This window comes from Drosophila ananassae, chromosome 2L, assembly GCF_017639315.1.
Source record: "Drosophila ananassae strain 14024-0371.13 chromosome 2L, ASM1763931v2, whole genome shotgun sequence".
NCBI lineage: Eukaryota > Metazoa > Arthropoda > Insecta > Diptera > Drosophilidae > Drosophila > Drosophila ananassae.
Window position 1 is genome coordinate 7,430,981 of NC_057927.1, and position 26,076 is coordinate 7,457,056.

Here is a 26,076-nt window from a genome sequence, read left to right on the forward strand (position 1 = left end):
ACAAATAATTACATACATCAGCTAATTTTGTTATTCTTTGGACAACAATAACAGCCTCTCAGATACAAAACTCAATGAAAACTTGCCGGCAAACAACATCCCAATAGCTGTTTCGAGTTTCATGTTTTTGTCGAATTAAAATTTGCAACAAGGCACGTCGCGCCAAAGTTTGCTGCCGCTGCTGCTGCTGCTGCTGCTGCTGCTGCCGCTGATTCTGATTCGGATTCTGGGGCTTCTGTACACAGGACCCTATCCTTGATCCCCATGGCCCCCAATCCACCACCCCCCTCCCAGGATTCCCCGCCCATGACTGGTGCACTCCTTGTGCCGGCGCTTGCTTAGTTATTCATGTACATTTGTATCCTGCGCATAAAATTGCGGCTGCGGCTGCTGTGCGGAAAGGCAGCAGACAAATAGTAATGAAAACTCTTCTCGGCTGCCAGGACACTATTTCTTCTTCTGCTTGTTTCTCTATCTTTATGTGTGTTGGTTGTGTCTGTGTTTGCCCCTTTTGTTGCAAGAGGCAGCGGCAACATTTCGACGTAATGTAAACTAATTAAAATTCAAAAGCCATAAACAGATTTTGCCAATAAAACTTTGCTAGCTAAATATTTTTTGCACACAACCCAGCCGAGGGGAGGAGGGGCGGGGCGAGTGCCTGGGGAAAACAAAGAAAACTTTTCACCAAAAAACTAAGCTAAGAGGGAAGAAGAAGGATTTTCTTGCCTCAAGTTAAATTTCAGCCTTTAAGTTTCAACTGGCAGCGCAAAGATACATTCCCACTCTCTGTCTGTTTTTGTTGGCATTGTGTGCTTCAAGATGTATAGATACGACTGCAGATAGATGTATCTGTATCTATATGGATGCATCTGTATCTGTGGGTGTGTGTGTGTGTGCCTTGGCTGTTGGGGATGCAGCTCGAGTGCAGGAAGTGAAACGTAGGAAGTGTGGCCAACAACATTTTATACTCGAGCGCATAATATTCATATGCAGGCCATAAAAAACTTTGGCAGCTCAACGAGAGATCTTCTTCCGACGTACCAACATCCCCCCAGGTCCCCGCCCCCTTCACCACGCCCCTCCGAGACACAGTACAGTGGGCACTGACTAAAAGGATGGGTCACAAGGAAGGACCTTAAATAAAAAGTGTCTTATTCTCACACCTATTAGTTAGTCCTTCTTATAAGACTTCTCTTTGATTTGTATTAAGAATATAGTATTAACCCTTTTTGGCCCATTGTTGGGCAGACATTTGTGCAATATACGATAGCCAAGTCGAGTTAAGAGCCAAGCCGCCCCCACCCACGCCCCCTGGTGTCCCGATTTTTGTTGCTATTCTTGTTGTTGCCGCTGTTGGCTGTTGAACAATTGAAGTTCGCCGGCACAAATATAAAAAAAAAAGTGAGTAAGAACCGTAGATACATATATATTTGGGAGAAAGGGAAGAGATGGTGGTGCTGTCGGTGGTGCTTGGTAGTGGTAGTGGGTGGTGCAACGCCTCCATTTGCAAACTGTGGGCAAAAGTTGGCAAACGGGAGCGGCAGAAGCTTAACTTAACTTTGCTTTTACTGCGATAAAATGAAAATTGCACACGCGCCATAAATAAGGATTCTCGCAAGGATAATTTATAAAACTTTGCTCACAAGCGTTTTACTTATGAGAAGCGAGCGACGCCAGACAACGTACTCCACACCTGAAGAGGGGTTTGAGGATATGGGGCATGCCACAAGACAGAGAAAAAATAAATGGAAATAATATTTATTTTTAAAATATCTGTAAAAGATGGAAGTGAAACTTTACATAAAATATCAAACAATTAAAAACTTTTAACTCATTTTATTTTATTTATTTAATATTAGTTATTAATTATAATAATTTCTTACCGTGTTTTTCTGGCTAGGATATCATTGCACATCCTATGCATTTTCTCTGTCTGTGGCAGAACTAGTGAAGTTTGTAAATTCCACAGGACTTGCGACTGTGACGTATGTATATACGAGTACCTGACCCGCCCTTCGAACTCCCCACCCCCCAGTCACTGCCCCCTTGGAAGAGCTGACCTCGGCCACCTCTGAAATGGCCGAAAATTGCCGAAATGACCAAAAATTCCGGAATCTGTCGGCCTGGGACACTCTGGCATTGTAATCGATGTGCGAAATAAACAACAGCGGACATAATTATCGAGTTATCGCGCAACGCCTTGCTGCGGGTGTGCCTAACCCCACACACACACACACACACCCAGTCCCAGCTCCCTCCCGCCCTCAGCTTAACCCTCTGCTGCCCCCTCTGGGGGTCGAAATGAATGGAGCTAAGCCCGCACCGAAAATGTTCGTTACGACGGCAACGCATCGATATTTATGATGTCATGGATTTTATTGTTGCCTGCTGCAAAATATTCATATGCGCACAGTGCTGGCCAAGAGTCGTTTTCCTGGCCTGGCCCGAAAGCGCCCCCTGCCAGTGGGGTGACCCACACCACGACCCACACGGAAACAGTAAAATGACCATCAGCAGTACAGGATGTAAATTTTGCAGTAAAACGAGGCAACGCACAAGGATATGAATGGAGGCGAGAACGAGTGGGGGCCTTGAAAGTGGGTGGGTGGATCGGTGGGTGGGTGTCCTGGGTTATTGACGTTGGCGATAAGGCGCAAAACAGAGAGAGAGAGACAGTGTAAGAGAGAGGGTAGAGATCCTGCGATAGTCCGGCAGGATGTTCAGAGTCAAATTTGAGCAGGTCGTGCCCTTTTTTCTGCTCATCCTCTAGGTCAGAGGGCAATAAAATGTTGCCGATATTATTTCGCTGTTGCTGCTGTTCTATTTTTTCCTTTTTGTTTCTGGTTGCTTTTTTTTTTTTGGTTGCTTCCTTTGTTGCCTATTGCCAAGTTTGATGGGGTCCAGCATCGGCATCAGTTAAGCTCCCAGCGGCAGCGGCAACACCAACATCGGAAGTTGCACATATGCCTCCGACCCGGTCCAATGATGCGGGCTCTCTGGTGTTGTTTTTGCCTCTTTTGTTGTTGTTTTTATATATTGTTGTTGTTGTTGCTGTTGGTTGTTGGCTGTTGGGTGTTGGTTGTTGCTGCTGCACTTGAGTTATGCGCATAGATTGAAAATCGGCGATAACCGAAAAAGAATCGCACGAACTGCAGCAACAAACAAACACGCGCTTTGCAATTGTTTGCTGTTTCTTTGGGATTTTCGATGGACGCGGTTCGTATGCGGGGGAGTATCATGGGGGGAGCCTTTTGGGGTGCCGGGACAGGGTGTGCCCCCATCACTGGGGGGCGTGGCCACACGAAGTTTGTGGCGCGTGATGCAACACGCCATTATAAAGTTATTAAAAGCGAACAAAAAGATACACCAAAAAGCAGGTGGAACGGCTTAATTAGCCAAGGAGAGTGGCTGAAATTGGGCATTATGGTTAGAACCAGTAACTATAGTCACTTATAAGTAGCAAGAGTATAAGAGCCTTGCAACAAACTCTTTAAAAATCAACGCAAATATGCTTCAAAAAGAAACACTCGGCCACAATGCAGAAATTGTTTATGAGATTAAGCTCATAAACTGTGAAAATGCATTTTAATTGAAGTGCAGCTTTGGGACTTAATAATATTTCGATTTTTGCCACCGACCGGGCTCAATTGTTGTGTTGCAGCCTTTTTGCCGTCCTGCCACAGTGGCTGATAGTAAATTCTCCAATATCGGGCCACAAAAAAGGAGTCGGTCGAAAATAAAGCGAGGGGCCCTGGACAATGGCGTTGATTGTTTGAACTCGATGGATGTTTTTCCCATCACCCAGAGTACATATATTCATTTTTTTCCTTTATAGATACTGGCAATAAATTGGCAATAAGCATAAATTGTTGGGGATTTATGGTGGAGCAAAAAGTATAAATAAATTACTTTTCGCAGATTAATTAACAGCGGAATTTAACAACCGATGGCTTAGATTAAGCCCGACTAATTTGTATTTCCCCTCGAAGGACACTCCGGATATGACACTCAAGATGCCGCGGAAGTGCTTTCAGACAAAACACTCTAATTGTCCTTGGTACTGGGTCCTTGGTCCTGTCGGGGGTCTGGGTGCGCGACCTCATAAATACGACATGCTTTGCATGAATTCGAAATGAAATGTTGTCTGTGCCGAAAATACAGCTGAAACAAAGCATTTAATTTGTATGGAATCCATCAGCGATCCTTTGTCTTGTTTAGCACTATAAAAAAAAAAATAAAAAATAAAGTAAAAAAAAGGGGGAAGAGCCAGACAAGTGAAAGAGGAAACCGCCGGTTCTCCTTGCCGCTTTCATGGCTTTGTTCAAAATTACCATCAAGTTGACAGTTCTATGGCGCGTTGACAGTTCACACACACACACCAGCACACACTCACACACACTACTAGACACACACACACACTGTGGCACATATGTAAATGCCGCCAACTCGTTGGCTCATTCTTGTGGAAAATGTTTTTCTGCTCGTCGAGGAAAACCGCAAAACGGAAGGAAGGAACTACTGGCCAAACGAAACGAAATGAAGAATGTGTTGGCCAGAAAAAAAAGTATGCAGAGAAAGGGTAGAAAAAGCAACTTGAAAATGCAAATAAATGTAAGTTTTTTTCCATTTTTTTTTTTTTAGTCCTTTCACGTCACGAATTCGTCACCGTCCACGTGAAGTGTCCCCCATCTTTGGGGAGTCGTTTTTTTTTTTCCAGTCGACTATTATTTCTGCCGTTGGCATTTAAAGTGTCACATTTATATGGGATTTTTATACGGTCCTAGCCACGCAAATGTGTGAAATTTTGTCGCGCCTGGGCTGGAATTTTAAAACGTACAACCCGTACAACGTCCCTCCCCCTGAGTCGTCTTCAATTTATGATTGTGGCGGATAAAAGTCACTCAGGTGTTGAGCTACAACGCCACTCATTGTCACCTAAGAAATTTTGGATTTATGGCTGCCAGCGTTTAATTGCTTTCATCTTAAAATTTAAAAGGTTAAAGAGAGTGTCTTTAAACAGGATGTCTCTTCTGTTAGTAATTCTTTGATAATCCCCAAGAGTCCTTATCTCTGGAGGGACTTATTGAAACTCCCAATACAACCACTGATTTTTTCTTTAAAACGATGAGAAAAAGAAAAAGAACATGGAGACATCCGTGATCCTTGTCTTTGGGCAACATGGCTGCCATAACTCAAGGGCGGCACACAAATGTCGCTATTTTCGGTTGAGTGCCGAGTGCCGAGTACCGAGCCCTTCCCACCACTTCTCCGCTTTCCCTGTCTGAGAATGTCTCACTAACTAGCGCATATGCGCACATTTCCCCCAAAACCTCATCGACTAAGTACCCTTGAGCCATGTACACCATGTTCCAATCATAAATCATAATTCAATATGGAGTGCAGAGGGCACAGTTTCGAGGCCCTCCCATCCCCGAACTCAGGTCCTGCCACAATTCAAATGAAATATGCATTAAAATCGCCTACCAATTGGTAAAATAAAACCCGATCAGTTCTGGCAACGAAACCCATATCCATATCCGTGTCCAACAGTTGTGAACTATATATACATAGTTTTCCATGGAAATTCATTTGCAATTGACACTGTACATCGTATTACTTTTGCCTCTTTTTTTTTTGGGGGATGTAAGTGCTAATTGCCGTAAATCAGAGGAGGATTTCCACTGTCTGGCAAGTACATGTACCTCTGGTCAGTTTTCTAATCGCTTGGCAAGCTCTTATTTGAATATCCGTATGCTCTGCGGTTGCAGAGCTATCCTTGGCCAAAAGGTATTAGCCAAACATTCTCAAAAACTATACATAAATTGCCATTGTGATCCTTGGGTTGGCATGCGAGTGAGCCAAAAGACATTTCAATGGGATTTCGTTGGAGGATTAAGAGACTGCTCACACGATTATTATGCAATATTATGCACTCTCCGCTTCGATCATTTCCCAGGCCCATAAACAAGCTCGGCAATAGTTCGACGACATCGATGCTACAAGCTGCAGCTCTCCTCCGCTGGGAGCTGGCTCAAGATTTAAAAGTAAAAATAGCTCCTTATTCATTTTCGATACACGAAGTAGCAGCAGCCTCAGTTCTCAGTTTTCAGTTCCCAGATGCAGGAACCCATTCCCTTTCCCATTTCCATTTCCATTCCTATTCCCGGAACGTGCAATGGCAGCTCGCATGTTGCATGTTGCATGTTGCACCGCGTGTGTTGCTTTATTTGCATACGACGCAGCAGCGATGGTGGCTGTTGGTGGCTGGTGGTAGTGGTGTAGTGGTGGTGGCAGACAGATGGTGCAGATTGTTTTCGGTTGTGGGTGAATTCGAGTTAAATGCAAATTTCCAAGGAGCCGATGGAGAAATTCAGACTTAAGGAGCTTCAAAGTTTCGGAGATGTATGTATAACCGAGTCTTAAAGACCCCAGAAGTGAGGCACTCTAAGCTTCCTTTGTTTAGGCCTACTTTAAGGCCACCTCTCTCTCTCTGCCATCAAGGTCTAGAGAACCCTTTCCATATGGAAGCTCCATCGCCAATCGCTTCTCCCTCCAATTCAGAGTTCGAATCGCTGTCAGACTTGCCAAAAGATTGGCTTTTGAGATATGCCCACAATAAAACACACAAATAAAACTTGCAAACCTGCAGCAACTGCGACTCACCTTTGCTTGCCCCTTGTACCTATGTCTGCCACTGCCCCTGGCCTCCTCTCCCCCTTTTGGCCGTCTTTTTTTTTGTGCCTGAGTGTTTTGGCTTCTTGGTTGCGTTTTCTTCTTCCAGCTCTTCGGTTGGCGGCAAACCTTTTGTTTATTTTATTATCTTTGGCTATTTGGCTGGTCCGTGTGCTGCCCCAGAACCGGCCCCACACACCCCCGCCGCTGCCAGGATCTGCTCTTCTTTTGTATATGGAGTGTGGCGAAAACGCTTAAAACGAAATTTATTTAGTCGGCCCAGGCGGAGGTCGCGCGAGATTCGCAATGCGACAAAAATGCGACTAAAAATAAAGCAAGCACTACCCAGAACCGAGGTGCCGGGCGTCGGGGAAACTAAAAATAAAATAGAAATAGAAAGGCGTTGCCGAAAATTAATTTTGTTTCGAGAAAATATCGTATATTGGGGAGGATTTGGGGGGCTGTGTTGGTTGGTGAAAGCAATTTCGCGGGCTTAAAATAGACAGATTCAGGAATCGAAATCAGAATCTCAATCCGAATCAAAATCGGATTCGGAATCGGAATCGGAATCAGCTGCCAAATCCAATTTTATGATGGCGCACAGACATTTGCATAAATGTTTTCGGGATGGCCGAAAGAGGCTGGCAGGCAGCTGGGGCTGAGGCTGAGGCAGGACGAACGAGATGGGGCATACAACGGCGCAGCATGTGGCAGCCTTGTTGATGTTGTCCATTCGCGGGGGGAGGCTCTGGACATTGCAGTGCATTGCATTGCATGTTGGCCGTGTTTTGCAATTCTCGCATGCAACAGCAAACAGCACGCGAAGACAGATTAGAAACGGGCCAACAGCGAGCAGCGGGGGGGCGGCCTAAGCGGGCCAGTGGCAGGAGCTGGGAGCTGGGAGCAAGAGCTGGGGCAGGGCGTCTGGACCGTCTGTTATCATTGGACAAACACAGCGGGCAGCTACAGCAGCAAAGTTTGTTGGCTGCCACGCGAAATGGAAAGCGTCCATTGCATCTAAGCCATGAATTGAATCCGATCCGATCCGAAATGAAATCGGAGAGGGCACTCCAAACTTAACATCTTCAATTCTTTGTAGATCAAAGTTTAGTCTTAAAGTTTGGCATTTTCACTTCAGCCACTTTTGGGATTTCAGCCACTCTAAACGATTTTCAATTTATGGCCGACAGCCGAGCATCTTCTTCAATTATATCCGAGAGCAGGTATGGGCTAAAGTTGCTCCCCGGGCTGTAGAGAAACTGCAATAATGTTAATTTTTTGCAACTATTTGGCCAAGAAGGCAGCCGCCATGTTGCACCAGCAACAGCAGTGGCCGCCGAAAAGGGTTTAATTTCATTTCGAGTTTCGTTGCCAGATCCCAGTTCCCCAGCTCCGCTCCCTCCGTCCTTAAGTGTGTGCTTATGCAGGAGCAGGAGCTCCTCGTTTGGTGTTGCTGTTGCCTTTGCTCTGTTATCTGCGAAACTCCATTAGAAAGGCAAAGGAAGCAAATGGCGCAGCTAACGAAGGCAAACACAAAGGAGCCACGGCTTTGCTGCCAGCCGGGAAACGGGCAAAAAAAATAAAAAGAAAAAAAGAAACGAACAACGTCGCTTAACGACTTTAAAGAAAAATTAAAAACATCCCAAAAGGAATACATCTTCGCGGTGCCGCATACATCGACATTGGGGACTTGGAATGGGAACTGGAACCCCGATGTTGCCGCTGCTTCTCCTTACTCGCCATCTCCTCTGCCCCTTGATGTTGCATGTTGTCCATCCAACATCCAGTATCCCATCCAGCATCCACCATCCAGCATACTGCATCGAGCATCCCATCCTTCTGTCCCTCTGTCCGTGCTCAACATTGTTAGTGGCTCTCGAATTTTTTTTAACGAACTAGTTTGGTCACTTCATACAACATTTTTTTGCGCCGGATTCCTGTGCGCCGCGCCGGCCTCGGCTGCATTTGCTTCGGGTTATAAAATATATTCGCCTTATATAAATAAATAAATTGGTAAATGGCGTTTGGCATTGGGAGCCCGAGCAGTAAGTATCCTCGGATGTCGACTGTTGCCTTTGCTGATGCGATGATAAATGCGACAAAAACCTGTCGCAGTTCCCTCCGACCAGCAGCAAATTGAATTTATTTGCTCGCAAATGTCGCCGGCCAATGGCCAAAACGGCCAAAAACGGGAACAACATCGGGCAGAAAGTCTAAAAGCCAAAACAGGCAGGCTGAAACAGAGAAGAATATCTAAAAGAGTGGATGCCTTTTATGGCTCACAGCCGGTCGCTCGGTTTGGTTGGGTTTTTGGACTTGTCTGATTGCCAGCAATGTCGAGTATTTGGCGGATGCTGGCCGATGGCCGATGGCTGGTCGATGGGAAAAACTGGACATTGGGGAGCAGAGATCATTGTCTGGCGACTGGGGAATTGTCAATCATCGCGGAAGCATGCGGGTTCCAATGAAGACAGAACTCTCCCAACTAGACAAAAAAATCTTTTCCTGTTCTATGTATCTCTATCTTCCAGCTCCCTTTTTTTTATGAGGAGGCTCTTAAGTAGCTGCAAAGCATGCAGCATGAATATAAAAAGTATCTACCCATTATGTTGTTATATAATGCACCCGAAACATGAGATAAACGAAACGGAACCACTCTTCTTTTTTGGCCTTTTTGGGCCCTTTTTTGTGGCTGCCGCATGATGAGCAGCATCAGCAGCAAATAAAAAGCAACAATATCGCACCCCAAAATGCTTAACGAGCAAAGCAGGCACTTGCAAAATGCTACTCAAACGCAAAGCAAGAACAGCCAAGAATTATTTACTTCAAATTCCGAGTGCAACATAGAATTCGTGCAGCAGCAGCAACATGCAATGCACGGCAGCAACATGTTACCCAAAGGGACCCAGTGGGGTGGCTGGTCGGGCTGGAGGGGGAAGTGGTTGGGGCAGAGTACCATTGCTCCAACAGCAGCAGCAGCAGCAGCTAAAACGCCGATAAAAGCAACGATGGCAGTTCAGCTTCGTTTGCTGCTCAGGCGGCCATGTTGCTGATTGCCATTGCCCGTTGTATGTTGCTGTTGCTGTTGCTGTGTTGCTGTGTTGCTGCTGCAGCGGGCAACTCATTGCAAATGCAGCCTTTCTCAAGACTTGCTTTTCGCCGGCGACGTACGGCCAGCATCATTACTTCCATTCAAGCTGTTTGGCTTGGCGTGTACATAAAAAAATTCAGCACAACAAAAAAAAAATCGCAAAAAAATAAAAGAAGGCGAAAAAATTCACAAAAAAAAAAACGAGGAAAAGAAAGAACGCTGCATGCCGGCCCGAACCTTAAGCATTTTGGACAATGCGACTGGGCAGCAGGAATTGTTGCCATTGCATGTTGCTGCCGTTGCCGTTGCTGGTGCTGTTGCTGTTGCTGTTGCTGTTGCAGCTCCCAAATAAAGCAAACGCATTGCGAATTCCTCTTGGCCGGGCCAAGAGCTTGCTGTCTTTTTTTCGCTCTGCCCGCTGCCTTTTAATGATTTAAAATTCCATTTTAAGAATTTTATACTTAATGATGTGTTTTGCGTTGTATAGCATCGTTGTCCGTTGTCTCCCCCTGTCTCCAGCCAGTCCCTCTCGGCGGTAGCCCCCTCCTCCCACCGCCTCTGGCAAATGGCGATTGTCGTCGTCGTCGTCTCTGCTTTTGATCTAAACGCTGCGTGCTTTTCGTAAATTGCTTTTCGTTGTCGTCGTTTGGGCCCCGGCTCTTACCTTTTGTGGAAGCCGCATGAAATGTGTGCGAGTTTCTTCTTTTTTCTTAAAAAAGGTCCAAAAAGAGAAAAACAAAATAAATGCAATTGCAATTCGAAGGCATGAAATCGTAGCAACCAAAATATTTGAAATGAGATTTATGGTCCATTCTGCTCTTATCCCAACAGGTTGTAAATCAAAAATAGTCCTATTTTTTGCAACTGTTGCTAAATTTTCAAAATTCTATTGACGCATGCAAATTTCACGGCGCACCGCCCGCTGGCTTTGTTTTTGCGACAGTTTTCCGACGGCAGGTACGGAAAATTCCCCCTCGCCGCCGGCGACCAAGTGCGTGCGGAAATATGAATTTTCATAATTTTCGCACAGTTTGCGGTTGGCAAAAAAAGAAAAAAGGTCGACTTCTGAACTGCCATAAAACAGCTGCAGCGAATATTTCAAATCTCTTTGTTCGTCCTGTTCCGATAAAAACCGGAGAACAATGACAGGAGGCAGGATGCCAGGTTGGAGGGTTTTTCCTTGGACTTTTTGTGAAATATTTAGAAAGTGCGTTACATGCCCATGAGCCAGTGATTTATGCCTGGCCCGGAAAAAAAAATTCAATTCGATGCAGTAGGTCACAGTTCAGTGGCAAAGATGTCCTCCGGTCGCCAGGAGCTCCTACCCTTGGAGCGGTCCCCTCGGAGCTCCAGTTGGAGGCATAAAAATTCAATTATCACTTAATAACAGGAGGAAAATGGAAATTGCGTGCCGCGCTGGCACAGTTGCTGGTGCAGTTACACATTGTTATTGCCACCGGGCAGTTGCAATTGCAGGTGGCCGGTGGCCGGTGGCAGGCCGGTGTTGCAACATTTGCACTTTGCGTTATTAACAGAGAGGTCGTTAAGGCATTTTAACTTACTTTACACATTTACGCGGGTGTATTTTCATTTTCATTTTCATTTTTAATTATTTCATTTTGTGCAATTACACAAAAGTTGGCAGCCTCGCTGCGAAATGAAAACTTGCAAGAGTTGTGCTTGAAATCTTCTGTGCTGAGAAATGGCTTTGCAACTAATTGAAACGGTAACCTTAAGTATTATCCTTAAAGTATGCATGAGTAGTGAGAGTATCCTTTGATTCCTTCCCCAAACTAAACCGTATCTCTTTCTTCTCCATTCTAGGTAAGTGTCAAAGATCTAATATCCTTAAAATCCAAAACAAAAAGACATTGACAAAGTGAGTAGATAAATAGAATAATAAAAAGCGATTCCGATTCCGATGATCCCCTGGCAGGACTAGCAGGACTGTTAGGACGACAGTGGGAGAAAAAACAATTTTCCGGATTAGCAGATGATGTGAAACAGAAATTGGAAAAATTACTCATGCGTGCTGGGCACCCACATCCACTCACACACACTCACATATCCCGACAATATATCCTGACAAAGCCTGGAAAAGCAGAAAAACTTGCAAATTTCAGACATCCCCCGAAATCCAGAAGCCATCTCAACGCCCCCATTTAAATTTATTTGCCCAAGTTTACTTTTCCACAGCCCGAAATCAAATCCAATCAATAAGTATCTTAAATAAATTCATGGCGCCCACACACCCTCTCCCATTCTCCCACTCTGCCACTCTGCCACTTAGCTACCTCATTTTTTGTAATGCTAAATAAATTTATTTGCTAATGTAGTTTCTCAGAGCTCTCGCCCCTCGTCGTTTTTCTCTAGAGAAGTGCAGCGGAGCAGAGAACGGGCAAAAAAAGGGAGTCGGTGGCAAAAAAACGATACGAGAAAGAAACGTTGGTACTTGTTAGTTTTATCTGCATATCATTGAGATAAATTTGGTGCCGATCAACTGTCTGTCTCTTTCCCAGCCTCTGCCGCCCAAGCTCCCTGTATCTCACCCACTCCCTGCCACGGCGACCGTCGGCTGCCGTGTGGCGGTATCAGGAAAAAAAAAGTCGGCAAAAAAGCCGCTGATTTGCATACGAAAGTAATTTGATGTCTTGCGAGGAAAGCACACATACCAGTCCCTTTCCGGAGAGGGTGGGCATGGGTTGGTGGGCGGAAAGTGAGTCGTAGGACACGTCATGGGCTACATATCCGAATCATCGATAGGCGGGAAAAAATAGGAGAAATAGGATAGAGAATTTTAAACAATTCTTAAGTAAGGATTAAAATACGTATAGTTCCCAACAATTACTCGATGAATCATTATGGAAAGATTTATGTGTGTAGTCCGGACTAGATTTATTTTCATCGGGATAGTTTTCCGACGTTTCCTAATTTGATTTCTGGAGAATTTTCAATTAACCGATTGTCAGCTTAGCCACCCCTATGCGATTTATTCGGCTTGGTAGGAGGGTTGAAGGAGGGTCATAAGTGAGCTCGAGGGCGGGGGTGGCTTGTGGGAGCACCATTTTGCGAGGCCATAATGGTCGCGGCCATTGTAAAATGGCCGCCACAGAGGGAAAATTTAAATTGAAATTTCCCAAAACTCTCGCCGGCCGTGCTCACATAGTTTTATAGTTGTTTGGTCAGTGCATATGTAGATTTTCAGCTGACCTGACAAAAGGACGACACCCATCTAGCCCACGCCCAGGTCCAGTCCACGTCCTCCTCTGCCCCCACTGCCCGATGACCCGGCGCTGGATTTATAGTCCTGCAGAATTCCTGACACTTAATTGTCTGCGTTTAATGAATGAATAAATGCTCTGGGGGCATCCTTATTCCACAATCCTCGCCCCACCCACTCGAATTTATCGATGCAGCGCCATGGCAGCCATTAGCTCTCGATTATTATTAGTTTTGATTCGATTTTTCCATTTTTGACTCTCAGTTTTTAATTGAATTTTAATGAATTTAATGTGCCGCATGGTGTGGCATGTATTTCGCATTTATTCGCGAGCCATTTAAATAAATATAATGCGTTCTGGCGGAGTTAATCAAAGTGCGCTTGATTATTTTCGCTAAATTAAATTTTAATCATATTTCGTTGGGAATTTATGGGGCTGTACATGCAACACTTTGCACGCTCGTTTAATTAGTTTACACTGCTCTACAAATTTTTGGAAATGTCGTTCTACCTTTTTGTGCCACACCCCACTCAGCCCCTCAGCCCCCAGCCCACAAACGACAAACGTTTTATTTTCGTTATCTTTTTGCCGCAGGCAGCTGCAAATGCCACGCAAATTAAACATGCTACCTTTTTTCTGGTCCTTCCCTTGGCATTTGGTTGGTCCTTTTCATTTTTTTTTTTTTTTGTGTCTCCCTGTTGTTGTTGCCGGCCCGGTTGCCTTGCCTACTGATTTTTTACCTTTTAGCTGGTTGACAAAGTGCTCTCCCCCTTTTACATATATTTTTTTTTTTTTTGGTTCGAGCTCTGCTTTATTTTCTTTCCTTTTTTTCTGGCTTTGGCTTTTTGGGGGCATGCCCGAGGATGGGTGGTGAGGGGTGGCATCCGGTTATTAAACACCCACTTATTACCTCTTTTTATTTACATATTCATGCGGCGCACTCCGCGCTACCGGCCTTAATTGGCAGCCTTCTTATTTGGCCACGTAAATTTCCCGGACTCCTTGCAACCTGAGCCTGCCTCTGACTCTTGCTAATCGCATCATAAATATTCAGTGTGCCTCGGTTTGGTTTTTGATTCCAGTTCCAGTTTTCACACCCTCGGGCGTTCGGGGCGTTTAACGTGTTTTATGTGTCTGTGTGTGTGTGTGTGTGTATGTGTGTATTGGCCAGAAACAGAAATTGTTGCATACTGCGCGGCGCACGCATGTGAAAAAGGGTTTCGCTCCTCAGCATCCTCCTCCAGTGCTGAGCCAGGATGCTGAGCCGAGTCCGGAGTCGGACCGGACCCAGGGCATAAATAATTTCACTAAATTACGCCACATGGAGCGGGGGAAATTTTAAAGGAATCAACAGTGGCAGGGGCAGGGGCACGGGCAGGGGCAGGGGCAGGGTGAAACGCGAGCAGCCTGTAAATAATATTTTGAAGTAAAAGTTTGTTGAACTTCCCCGTGGCGGCTGCGGGTCCCGCTGCTCGGAAATTAATTGCTTAATTAGTTACGGCCAAACACTTTGAAATATGGCCGACATCGGTCGACTGTTCGTTCACGACTCTCAACTGCTCATAATTGCTCTATTAAATGGGCTTACACTTGGTCCCCGTACTTTCGATGATTTTTTTTTTGGTTGCCCCTTTGATTTTTGTCGAATTTTTCGGCCAGCTAATGGCCAGAGACAAGTAGAGGCGGCTTTAAAGCCCTTTCGTTGGCCCTAAGTTATTGGACGACTTTGCCATTAGCCGGGCCATATATTCTATATGGTTCCATACTCGTGCTCTGCAACAAAAACATGTTTTATGTCGCCCCTAATGACCCCGGACCAGAGCCCGGACAGAGTCTCGAGATTCGAGACCCGCACTTAATCGCTTTGAATTGCAAAAGCAAATAATGTGCAAAAAAGCATAAGGATAAAGGATAAACCAAAGCGTCGCCAATGTGGCATGTGTGTGTTTGTGTGTGTGTGCGAGTGTCCTGGCGGATCCTTTTGGCGTCTTTGTCGGCTCACCACCCCCAAAAGGCGGGCCACTGAGCCACCGAACCACCGAACCACTGCGGCGGCGACCACTGCAGAATGACGCCATTATTTTGACAAATTTTTTGGCAATCCCCGATGTTGTTGTTGCTCGGCGCTCGGCTTTTAGATGCGACTGCTGTCAGCTTTTGTTGGTTTTTAAATTGCATGCAATAATTCAATTTTATATTTCCGCAAAAAACTTTATCATTTTTATTGGCGCGCAAACTTTTCCCTCATCTCATGGATTAGCAGTGCCATTCAAGGGAGGTCAAGAATTCTTTTGCCAACGACTTTGCATGCCCCCTAATATTTATTGTTAAATAAATATTTAAAGAGCTACAAAGGATTCTATTTTATTTATAACTTATCCACCTTCAATTGGAAAGTATAAACAACAATTGCTTATTTGGAAAATTATTTGTTGGCCAAATGGGGAAAGAGATACAAAAATTGTTGTGCCATCGCAGTTGCGAACAAATGGAAACAATTTCAACTATTCCGAGTTGATGGCAAACTTTGTTCAATGGAGCAAAAATATTCCGGCTCGCCCGTGGCGCCACAAAACTGTCCCCCATTGTTGTGGATGCTGCTTGGGCTGCTGGCTCTTTGGCTGTTTGGCTTTCGGTTTGTGGCAGGCAGATAACAAATATTTGCAGGAAGCCCCGAGACCCTTAATTAGTGTAAAGAAGACCCTGCCACTGTTCCTGCTCCTGCCCACACACCTCGATATCCACTCATAAAATGCGAGCAAGGAAGCAATTTATCAAAGTTTTGTTGCTTAATTGTCGTTTTGTGAGGGAGAAAGTTTAGAGGGAGGTCCTTGGCGAGTGGTTCAGGGGTCCTGGGCCGTGGGCGTGCTCGGTTCATTTGGCCGGGACCCTCTCTCCCCCGAAAGCCAAGGTGTGTAATTATCCTGATAAATGTGCGGCCACGAGAGCTTGAGAGCTGAGCGGAGAAGAGTAGATCCCCATCATCATTATCGATTTTGCCTGCTGGCTGTGCAGTTCTCGAGATATTTTCCACATCATAAATATATAAGTACGCAAAGTACGGTGGAAGGCTGGCTGAGTAAACACACGGGTCCGGGCCGTAGCCCGTCACATTTATAACAATTTAAAATTGCTCGAAAAAATGGCAATAAAATCCCACAGACAAACGAAATTACGTGACCAATGTGTTTTATTACGATTTTATTGCGAAAATGCCAAGAAGAAGTCAGGTTCGTGTGGCACAGAGGCCGAGGCGGTGGACAGGACGGTGGCGGGGGGCAACCGCAAATATGAGACTGCGTCTGGGTGGAGCGGCAGAAGATTATTTATCTTTCGGCTGAAATCGGCACAGAAGCGAAAGATGGTACAGGAAAGAAAGAAAACAGGAGCAGGCAGGGCGCAGGACAGTTGCCGCAGAGGGGCGGCAAGTGGCAAGTGGCAGTGGCAGTGGCAGAGCACGTGAGCTGGCGTCGAGGGTTGCTCGGAAAGTTGGCCGCGATTTATGCCCATTCTTCACGGCGCTACGCCGCATCAGGTTAATGCACAATTTATGAGGAAAAACACGACCCAAGAGGAAAAAAAGGAAGTCATAGTCTTTAATTGGATCCCCATTTGACAAAGTTCAGCTGCCTCAGCAGGTCCATCATCCTGTGCCACACTAGAGATTCGAAACATCCCCTGGCAGAGCCATCCCCTGGAAGGACACTGCCGAAAAGGGGTTGGGCCTGGACTTAGCAAACCATAAATGGCCAAACACTAACGCCCCTGGTCTCATATTGGTCTATTGAAAATGTATTTTGTTGTCGACAACATTTTATTAAGTAATTTGCATAAATTCCCGGGCCATATGCTACAACAGTTTAGAAAAGGGTGAACATTAAAAGGGGTAATTAAGGCTGGGAATCGTTCGAATAAAAAACAGGGTTAGAAGCCTTTCCCCCAGCCTTGACGGATGACTTTCAATATTTCTGATTAAAACGCTCCAATTGCCGAAGCACTCTGCCATTTTTATTTTATTCTCGCCTTTAGCCCTTCACTGCAATCTATCGCGGATAATGGTCGGAGCTGCCATATTGTCCGTACTCCCAGTCGTATATTGATTAAAGGTAGGGAGGATAAATTGCGACTCAGCCAGGGTTATGTATAAAATGTAATTTTCAACAAATTATAGCAATTTTTATGCTTATAGAAAAGCTAGAGCTCTCTGCCTGACTGGCTGGCTGGCTGGCTTGGCATTCAACTTGCAATTTGCTGCACTCGCTAACCCTAAAGGGTAAAGAGCGATTACTTTTATTATTCAGCCGGACCATGGACGGCGCTGGACTCGTTTGCCAGAGGGGCTCGTCCAACCAGAGAGCACGGCAGGTCAATTCCCTTCAAATCGCCAACTGATTGATGGGTGCCTAGGCAATATATATGTTTCGTAAATTGCACAGATATTATTAAAATGCAAACTGTATTATTACGATACAGGAATGTCCTCCCGCTCACTCTGGCTTTAGTCTGGCTATTCCCCTCTTTTCCCCGACTCTGATCCCGGCTCTGTATTATTTTCTGTTCATCCTGCTCTGTCGTAAATCGCCCGAAACTGTCCACAGTTCTTAACTCATTTGAACTGGCCAGGCGATGAAAGAGCCAGGGCATAACGCGCGACGTTTATTGGCTGCGTCTGGCCATTTATTTCACTCCTATGATCGCTGGCGGAAGCCATTAAAGCCGGCTACCTGCCCCGGCAAACCGGTTTCCGCTCCTCTTTCGGGCACCATGGCAACCAGGCCCATACCCCGGCCCAGGCCCATGCTGGCTAAAAGGCAATTCATCAGCTGCATCTATTGGCCAAGCCGTTTTGGCGACCCATTAGAGCGTCGCTTTTCGACCACGTGGCCCCTCCACGTCCGCGGGTTAATCATATGCGCAAGTGCCAAACAAATGCCGGCAGAAACTGAAAACTGAAAACCAAATATGGCCAAGAGAAAAAAAAAAACAACACTGAGTACAACCTGTTTGGCCAGTCTTTAGCCTTGCAGTCTGTGTGTGGTCTCGGCCAAGTCTATGAGGCATTCCCCCAACCAGCCACATCTCCCAGCTCCCAGCTCCCAGCGATCTGCGGGCCTAAGCACAGTCATTAGTTTAATTGCACTGTTTATGGAGGAGCATTGGCGAGCAGGTTGCTCCTCAACCCGGCCCGGCTCAGATGGGCAGGAGGTGGCTTATTAACATTTCGCATGCCGCGCGTCCATTTCGATGCCGTTGTTTGGCTTGTGTTGTGTTGTTTTAAATTAAATTAAATTTAACATCGGTTAATAGAAAATTTATGCGCTGGCTGGCCAAGAAATGGTGTTGTAATTAATGGAAATTGACGGCTGCTCTTAAGAAAGTTCTGCCACGATGGGAAAAGTGTGAGACGTGAGACTTCAAGGCAGTCGGGCTTATCCAAACATACCATTTATTGAAAATCTGAAGTCAGCTTCTTCAAATATTCTCAAACAAAAGCCTAGAATTACTCTAATCTTTGGCTGAAAATCAAAAGAAAGTCTACAAATTGCATATAATGTTAACAATCAATTTTGGCCGTCTTATCGCTGAAGTGCAGCTGCCACGGATTCTTTCAACGGCAAAACATTTAGAAGCAAATAATTCCAAAACATACTTAAAATCAATTTACTTAATAACCGGGCAATTTAAATGGCCCCGACCAATGGTGGCGGGCAGGAGGGCGACTGGCCTGCGACGCATGTGCAACTAAACATGTTGCATGCCGGCTGCTCAATTCATTTTGGCATGCGAATAATAATTTGCAGCCAAAGCAGAACAATGGCCGCAAAGCGTTGCACTTGTAAAGACGGCAACAAAAAAAAGTACACACAACAAAACAAGAATTGCAGCAGGAACGAGGAGAGTGCACGCTTAATAATAGTTGTTCCAACACATACCAAAAAGCAAGCCTCCTCCTAGCCGGCGGGTAATCGTTTTACTCACCCGGCCCGGCCCGGGCCGGCCCGTCCTGGCCTGGCCAACTGGGAAACTGGCAACGAGCAGAGCGGTCAGCGAGCAATTTGAAGGCGCACACCAGCAACACCAGAGCTACAACTGGCCAAAAAAAATCAACAGCAACGGCAACCTGCTGACCACTTGCCAAGCATTCTTTTTATTATTTTCTGCACAGGGGAAAAATATACACAAAATTAAGAGCTTAAGATTTAAAATTAAGGAAACAGAGAGTATAAAAATATATATACATTTTTATAAACATTTATTTACGGTGTGTTGGTTGGTCATTGAATTTTCGTTCCTGTTTTCACGCGCCCAGGAGCGTGTCCCTGTTCCTGTCCCTGTTGCTCCACCAACTCCTTGGCCTGTTCTTGGCCATGGCCCGTGTTCGCATGCAACAGCTATCCGGCCAAGGAAGCGAAAATATGCAATGTCGGACTAAATTGTCGGATCCCCCTTAAAGCCCCCAGTCCCCTGAAAAAAAAGGCAAGTGCAATCAACTCTGCCTCCGGCTCTCGGCGTGCATAATTCGCCGTTGCAGTTGCTTGTTGCTTAAATTGCAAATTTATAATAAATAGAAGGCTGCTCGGCGAGAGGAGAGCCTTCTCCGTCCGGCTGGCGGAGCTCAATCAATTGGCCAGTGGATTAGCCAAATGGGTGGGTGAAAAACACGCATTTCATTATTTTTAGAGCCTTTACTTACCTGATGGAATCGGTTCTGGCTCTCAAGCACTTAATTTAATTGTTTATTTGATTGCCGTGAGGTTGTAACAAGATGTTTTGATTTATTTTGAGGGGCTATCCAATCCCCTAATTAAATGGAAACTGAAGACTGAGCCACTAAAGTGGGACTTTCGGCAAAACCAATTTTTCAAAACCACTTGGCGCTGTTTGCAGTTTCCTAGTTAGTTTTTCAGCAGAAGCATTTGAATTTTGGGACCGAGTTTGTTTTGTGGCTATTTCATTGCATATATTTTGTATAATACGAGAGCAACAACCACTGCATAAATGCCAAAAAATATATATCCACATGTATGGTCGTCTGGTGGCAGAAATTTGTGTGTGGAGAGATAAAAGTGGCAGGGCAACTTGTCATAATAAATTCGTTGCTAGAGCTGCGCTGGCCTGGCTTTTGCCTTTTTTATTTATGCTCTTTTCATAAAACACAATAGCTTTTGTTTAATAACGCTGCGATTTATTTTTTCTGCAATATATACACTTTTTTTTTGGTGAATTCAGCAATATCGCTGGAGTGCAACAACATTGGGGCTTAATGAAGCCAGAGCAGACAATTTCATGGGCATCGATTTTCAACTTTTGCCGCATGATGCGCTTTTTGTTTCGATTTTTGCCTTTCTGATTTCTGATTTTTTCGCAATTAATAATTTGCATAAATTTATGTTCGCTTTAATAATCTGTTAACTACGAAACAAAGCCGATGCGATTGCATGCGGCAAATGATCAGCATGAGGAGCAGAAGTGCAGCAACCATGGCGAGCAGTCTAGTCTGGCCTGGGCTGGCCCAAAAGCAAAAAGTTTATCAATGACTGCACAGGCCCACAAATAACCATCGTCCGGCGATGCAAATAAACTGCAACACTGTTTAGAGCCCAGGACTCCCTGGCCCCTTGCCCCTGTCCTGGCCCAAAACAATGTTCAGCATTCAAATGATTAAAACAGCTCCAAAATGCGGCAGCCACAGCCCAGCTCAGCTCAGCCAAACAACAATGCCAGCAACAAGCCATGGCCCAAACAAGAGCCCAGCAGCAACAAAAACAACTGGCCAGCAACAAGAGTACGGGTGTGTGTGTGCGCCACGTTAATCTTTGAAAATCCGAGTGCTGTATGCGGTATTATGCGAAAATTTATCTGATTTAACACCTAATATACAATAACTTAATATGCAGTGTGCTCTGGCACTTGCACGAGCGGCAACGGCAACGGCAACGGCACTGGCACTGGAACCGGCACCGTCCCAGGCCTGCAGTCATCCACCAAAGCCAAAGCCAAAGCCAGCCCCAGACTCCAGCACGCCCCTTCTTTGAGCCCCCTCCCCTTCGGCATCGCCATCCTTTGATCATGGCCACATAACACTAGACCAGGCACTGTGTGCTCTACATGGCTAAAAATGATTTATTTTTTAAGGGTTTTTGGTTGGAGAGTAATGATTGTTTTAAAATTTAAATCTTAAATATTATATAATATTAAAATAAAACTATTTAATAATTATCTCACTAAATAGTATAGTTTATTCCGACTTTTTATCGTAAAAGAAAGGTTAGAATGCGAAGGCTGTCCTTCAGGTCTGCAGTACCCATAAAAGTATGCTTTAATTTTTTTCAAGTAGCCTTCAAGAACCCGCTAGTTACAAAAATATAATATTTCTACCTCCAAAATTGATATATTTGCCCCACTGTCTTAGAACTGCAAACTGCAATGCTCAGCGTCCATTTTGCGCCCAAAAAAGCTCCAACAATTGCGGCTGGACTTACTCCTCCTCTCGCACTGCCCCACGCACACGGACACACACACTCCGCCATAAGCAGGCAAACACATATGCACATTGCAGGGACCTCCAACCCGTCTAACCCTCTCCTCCCCTACACCCATGTAACCTTCTCCTTCTACACCGCCCCTGTGCGTTTCGAATGCTGGGCTCTCTGGTATGCGGCGTTTGGAAAATGTGAATATGAACTGCATAAATCTTCCAGGGCGGCACTCTTTGCCACTGCGCCTAAACCCCCACTGCCTCCTCCTCCTCTTATATCCCTTTTAGCCCCCACCCCCCACCCTTCACATAGTCCTCTTGCAAGGCTTTACGGCTTTTCAGCTTCGGCTCGAAATGCAAACTGAGAAAAAAATAGCAGGCGGCCCGCTGGCGCTGAAGCGAGTCGGTGCTAGTCCTAGTCCTTGTTGTGCACTGGGGAAAAATTTGTACTACTTGGATTAATAAATAAAATTATAAATTTGATAGCTCAGAGTGGGAATCACACAACTAGATACTAAAGATTACAACTCCCTATCTTTCCACTCCCAAAATAATAATTAAACTTATTTTCTAGAAGTGCACTGTACACATATTCCCGGTCCGGCCGGCCAAGATATATGGCCATAGGTAGTTGGAGCGCAAATGCGAATAGAATGTGGCGGCATCAAAGTTCAGCTCACTTACTCACCCGGCGATGATGGCCGGAAACAGGGGCGCGGCAGCCGGGAGGGACTAGCTGGGCCGGCAGGGGAGCTGCAGTGTTTTAGTTTGCTGCAGTTTTATACGTCAAATTGGGTCTGAGGGAAGGGGCAAGGTCTGGCCGGGTCATAACTCTCATATTATTATGCATTCATATCGCCATTTTAATCACACTCACACACGCACCGGGGGATGGGGATAGGGCCATGAGCGATATGGGATTAAGGGGATTTGCGACTGCCTCTCGATTGACCATCGGAGCCGGACGACTTACGACCTGTGAATGGAGAGGTTCAATTTTAAACACAAATGGGTGTTTTTTGGAGGGCCTCTATCGAAGAGCTTTAAATCCAAGTACTACGCCGTCACTCCAGTCCTTCTTCGGCTTAATTTTCCCCTTTTATAATAATGGCAATCAGTTTTCCACACCATTTCCACTCCCCGGCATATGTCGCAACTTTGTGTGGCAAAATCTATATAATTTGTAGCTAAACAAATTCCAGCAGCGCTCCCAGCACCCAGCACCCACTTCGGTGTGTGTGTGTTTTGTGTGTTGTGGAAGTAACACTTTGAGGCCCCCCCAATGATTTATTACCCAATTTTACTGCCATGTTTTCTTAATTTCGCATTCGACATTTCCCTTGCACCTCCGTCAGCCATGCGCAGAGGACCGCTCCACCCCACCATCCCGCCCCAAGGACATGCCACCCGGATGCCACCCTTCGTGTACCGCTAGATGGTGGATTGTAACTCAACGAAATAAAATAAAACACGCACCAAAGCACATTCATCCCTCGAGAAATATCGCTTATTTGGTCGGTAATAATTCTTGGCCTGTGTTCCAGGCCCAAAAACCCACCCCTTCGCCTCCGCTCCACCCACCGCCCCTCCCTCCTCTTGAATACGTGGCAAGTAAAACAAAAGGAATGCCAGGCGGCAGCATCTTTTGCTGTTCCTGCTTCTTCTGGTTCAGCTACTGCTGGTCCTCTCCATCCTTGAAGCCTTGAAATGCTGCTTCTTGCCACGTGCGTGAGGCCCAAGGACGAGGGCGGATGGCGGGAGGCGGAAGGCGGGAGGCGTGGCATGCCCCAAGGAAAGGAGAAAGTTTTGTGCGGGCAGCCAACGCAACTTGAGCAAGACGCATGGCCCTAGGATAAAGTGCACTGAAAGAAAAAGAGAAAAATGATATAAAAAATAAAAAATAATAAGTTTAAAAACGGTTAATTCTAAGGGATAATATTTTCCTTAAAAACTATAGGTTTGCTTTATTACTTTTACTACTATTTCCTCCAAATCACATACCTAGATCATCATATCCTTATTTTCCCCCCTGTAAGGACTCTTTTTTCCACTAGCCAAAGGTGAACTTGCCACAAAGAAAATGCGGATAGAGAGCCAGTGGCAAGGAAAGCGGCATGAAGAATGGGGGCGAGAGCAAATTTTTCTCTCGTAGACACTTTTTACGAAATATTTCATCGAAATGTGTCCCTGGTGTAACATTTAATATTAAAGGTGGGCGGATGCGGTGGGTGGGCCAGACGGGTGGGAAAAAGGGGCAGGCAGTGAAGCCCGCCCGGGATTGTGGGCGGGGACTCCTTATAAATTAGCTTTATTCTCCAAGACATTTTGTTGCTTATAAAGCAGGGGCCAGGAGAAAGTTTACAAAATGAACCGAACCGGGCAAGGAGACAAGTGCTGGGACGAGACTCAGACTCGAACCGAAAAAATGAAAAGGGAAAACTCGTTGGAAAAAGAATAGAGACTCCAGGAGAAGCAAATGAAAGAAAATAAAAGAAAAGGCGGCCAAATGAAGCGGACCCGCAGACGCAAAGAAAAGCGGTCTCTTTACTGAAAAGTTGAACCAATAAATCACAAGTTAATTACAAGCGCGTATTAACTCAAGGCAGTGCAGCAGCCCCCAGTCTTTCTGCCACAGAACCACCCTCCCCCAGTTGGCTACAAATTTCATAATTATATTTTATGCGATTTATTTGTTCCTCGTTGTCATGTCTGTTTGCCGAAAGATAATGCCGGGCTGCGACTTCCCCCAAGTTTTCTCCATCGGCTGCCGAAGACTCGCCCCTCCTTCAGACACAATCATGTAGTCATGTGTTGGACCATTTTAATTGCCGAACTTTTCTCCAAGTGGCGGGGTACTGTGAGAAGCAGCCAATGCGGGCTCTGAATCGTTCGAATCACCCCTCGATATTAATTATGATTATTATTTTTATGAGCTGCGCATCTGCAACATCGTAAGATCCATCAAGAGTTCAATATTCATGGGCTTCCAACCTCTGCAACTGTTTGTTTCTACTTTACAGGATTACGAGCAATTCGTAAATATTCAAAAGCAAATCCGGCATAATTTTCAATGGTGGTTAAATGAATATAAACTCGAATCACCCCTCTGTTTAGTGGGATCACCCCCTCAATTATAAGTGTATATATTTAATTTGATGGTCTAGTTACCATATTCATGATGTCACTTCTATGCCATCACACTCATAAGTTGCAAAACTTTTCTTCTTTATATTTTTCTTTATAATTTCCCCCCTCGTTATATATACAATATTTTTCTTTTTTTTTTTTTGTGGAAAAGTTTTGAGTTGGCCAAATGGCTCTTGGCGAGCATTGGCAGCTGCTGAAGACGAATCGGGGCGGTATTTTCACTTTGTAAGACAAAAGTTTTCATTGCCCTCTCAAGATTGCGTGTCTTGTTTTCTTTTGTTTCAGTTTGCTGGTTCAGACTGTTTACTGTTTTTTATTTACCTTGAGAGTGTCTTGCGATGTAATTTGCATATTTCCAGCCCACGCCATCCATCTAAGCGCCCTCGCCATTTATTCATTAATTCAAAGTCCTGCGACATAAATTAGTTAAGTTGGACTCGCACAGTTCGCAATTGGCGGGTGTTTCGTTCGAGAATTTTAATGTGGATTCCCTGGAGGGAACTGACATCTTGTTCTTTTCCTTTTTTTTTTTTGTATTCTTTTTTTTTCGGGTGGCTTGGAGTGGTGGGGTTTCTAGCATAAGCTGCGGTTTCTTTCGCCAGTCGGGCCCTGGGACGGTGGGGCAGGAACTCCAGCGAGGGCGGTGGTGCCAAGTCAAGTAGAAAAATACTCGTACAATGCAATAATACAACAACAAGAAAACAGAAAACAGACAACGGCAAAAAATTGGGAAAAGAAAAACCAAACCAAACCAAACGGAGCCGAGCCAAGCCAAGCCGACAAAAAAAAGCAACCAACATTGTAAAATGAAACAACGGGCGTGAGCATGAAAAGCGAACGGCCTGGGTTGGTTGAGCAAACTTTTCCTATGGTTTTACGTATATTTTTTTTACAATTTTTTATTTTTGTTTTGTAGTCACCCCGTGCCTGCCCCTCTCAGATACTACGTTTTGTTTGGGCCTGCAACAATCTTGAACATTTTGGCGCTGTCTTTTGCCGGCCAGAACGGCGGAGAATGGGAATGGAGAATGTGGGCCGCAGGCGGAAACACCCAATACAAGTCACAGCTGGATTTATGTCATGCCTTTAATTGGCTGCTGTGCCGATGTCGAACTCGAGTTTCAGGGACCTTCGATTCAGTACCAGCCAGCCTCTTGGTCCTCCTGCTTCTGCTCCTGCTCCTCTCCAAAAAGCAACAATTCTGCCTTCATCCATTAGCTGGAAAATCGAGTTTTGTTTTCTGTTTTTTTTTTTTCCTTTCTCAGGGTTCGGGCTTGGGGGAGGCTAAAAAACACAAGTGGCAATATTTCTGCCGGAGTCTGGGTATCCGGGATTCCGGGCAGCAATTAAAACGAAATTTTTCTACCCGCCGCCATCTTCGGGACTTTTCGATGGCAATTAAAAACGAATTTTGCGCGGCTTCATTAGGCTCCGAGTAGCTTCGAAATGGCGGATTTCGAAGGCGG

General features: G+C 45.3%; 1 protein-coding gene across 7 annotated transcripts in view; it reads left to right on the top strand.

The window, feature by feature from the left end:
• Positions 1-26,076, top strand: part of LOC6500705 (homeotic protein ultrabithorax) — a 71,656-nt gene that overhangs the window by 34,586 nt on the left and 10,994 nt on the right. For 3 of the 7 annotated variants that reach the window (XM_032451765.2, XM_044714305.1, XM_044714306.1), the window contains one exon: positions 11,588-11,820. The exons of the other annotated variants lie outside the window; for them this stretch is intronic. In XM_032451765.2, the coding sequence (XP_032307656.1) occupies positions 11,588-11,646 (59 nt within the window). In that variant the 3' untranslated portion in view covers positions 11,647-11,820. Of the gene's footprint in view, positions 1-11,587; positions 11,821-26,076 lie in introns of those variants that run through there. 7 annotated transcript variants of the gene reach the window in all.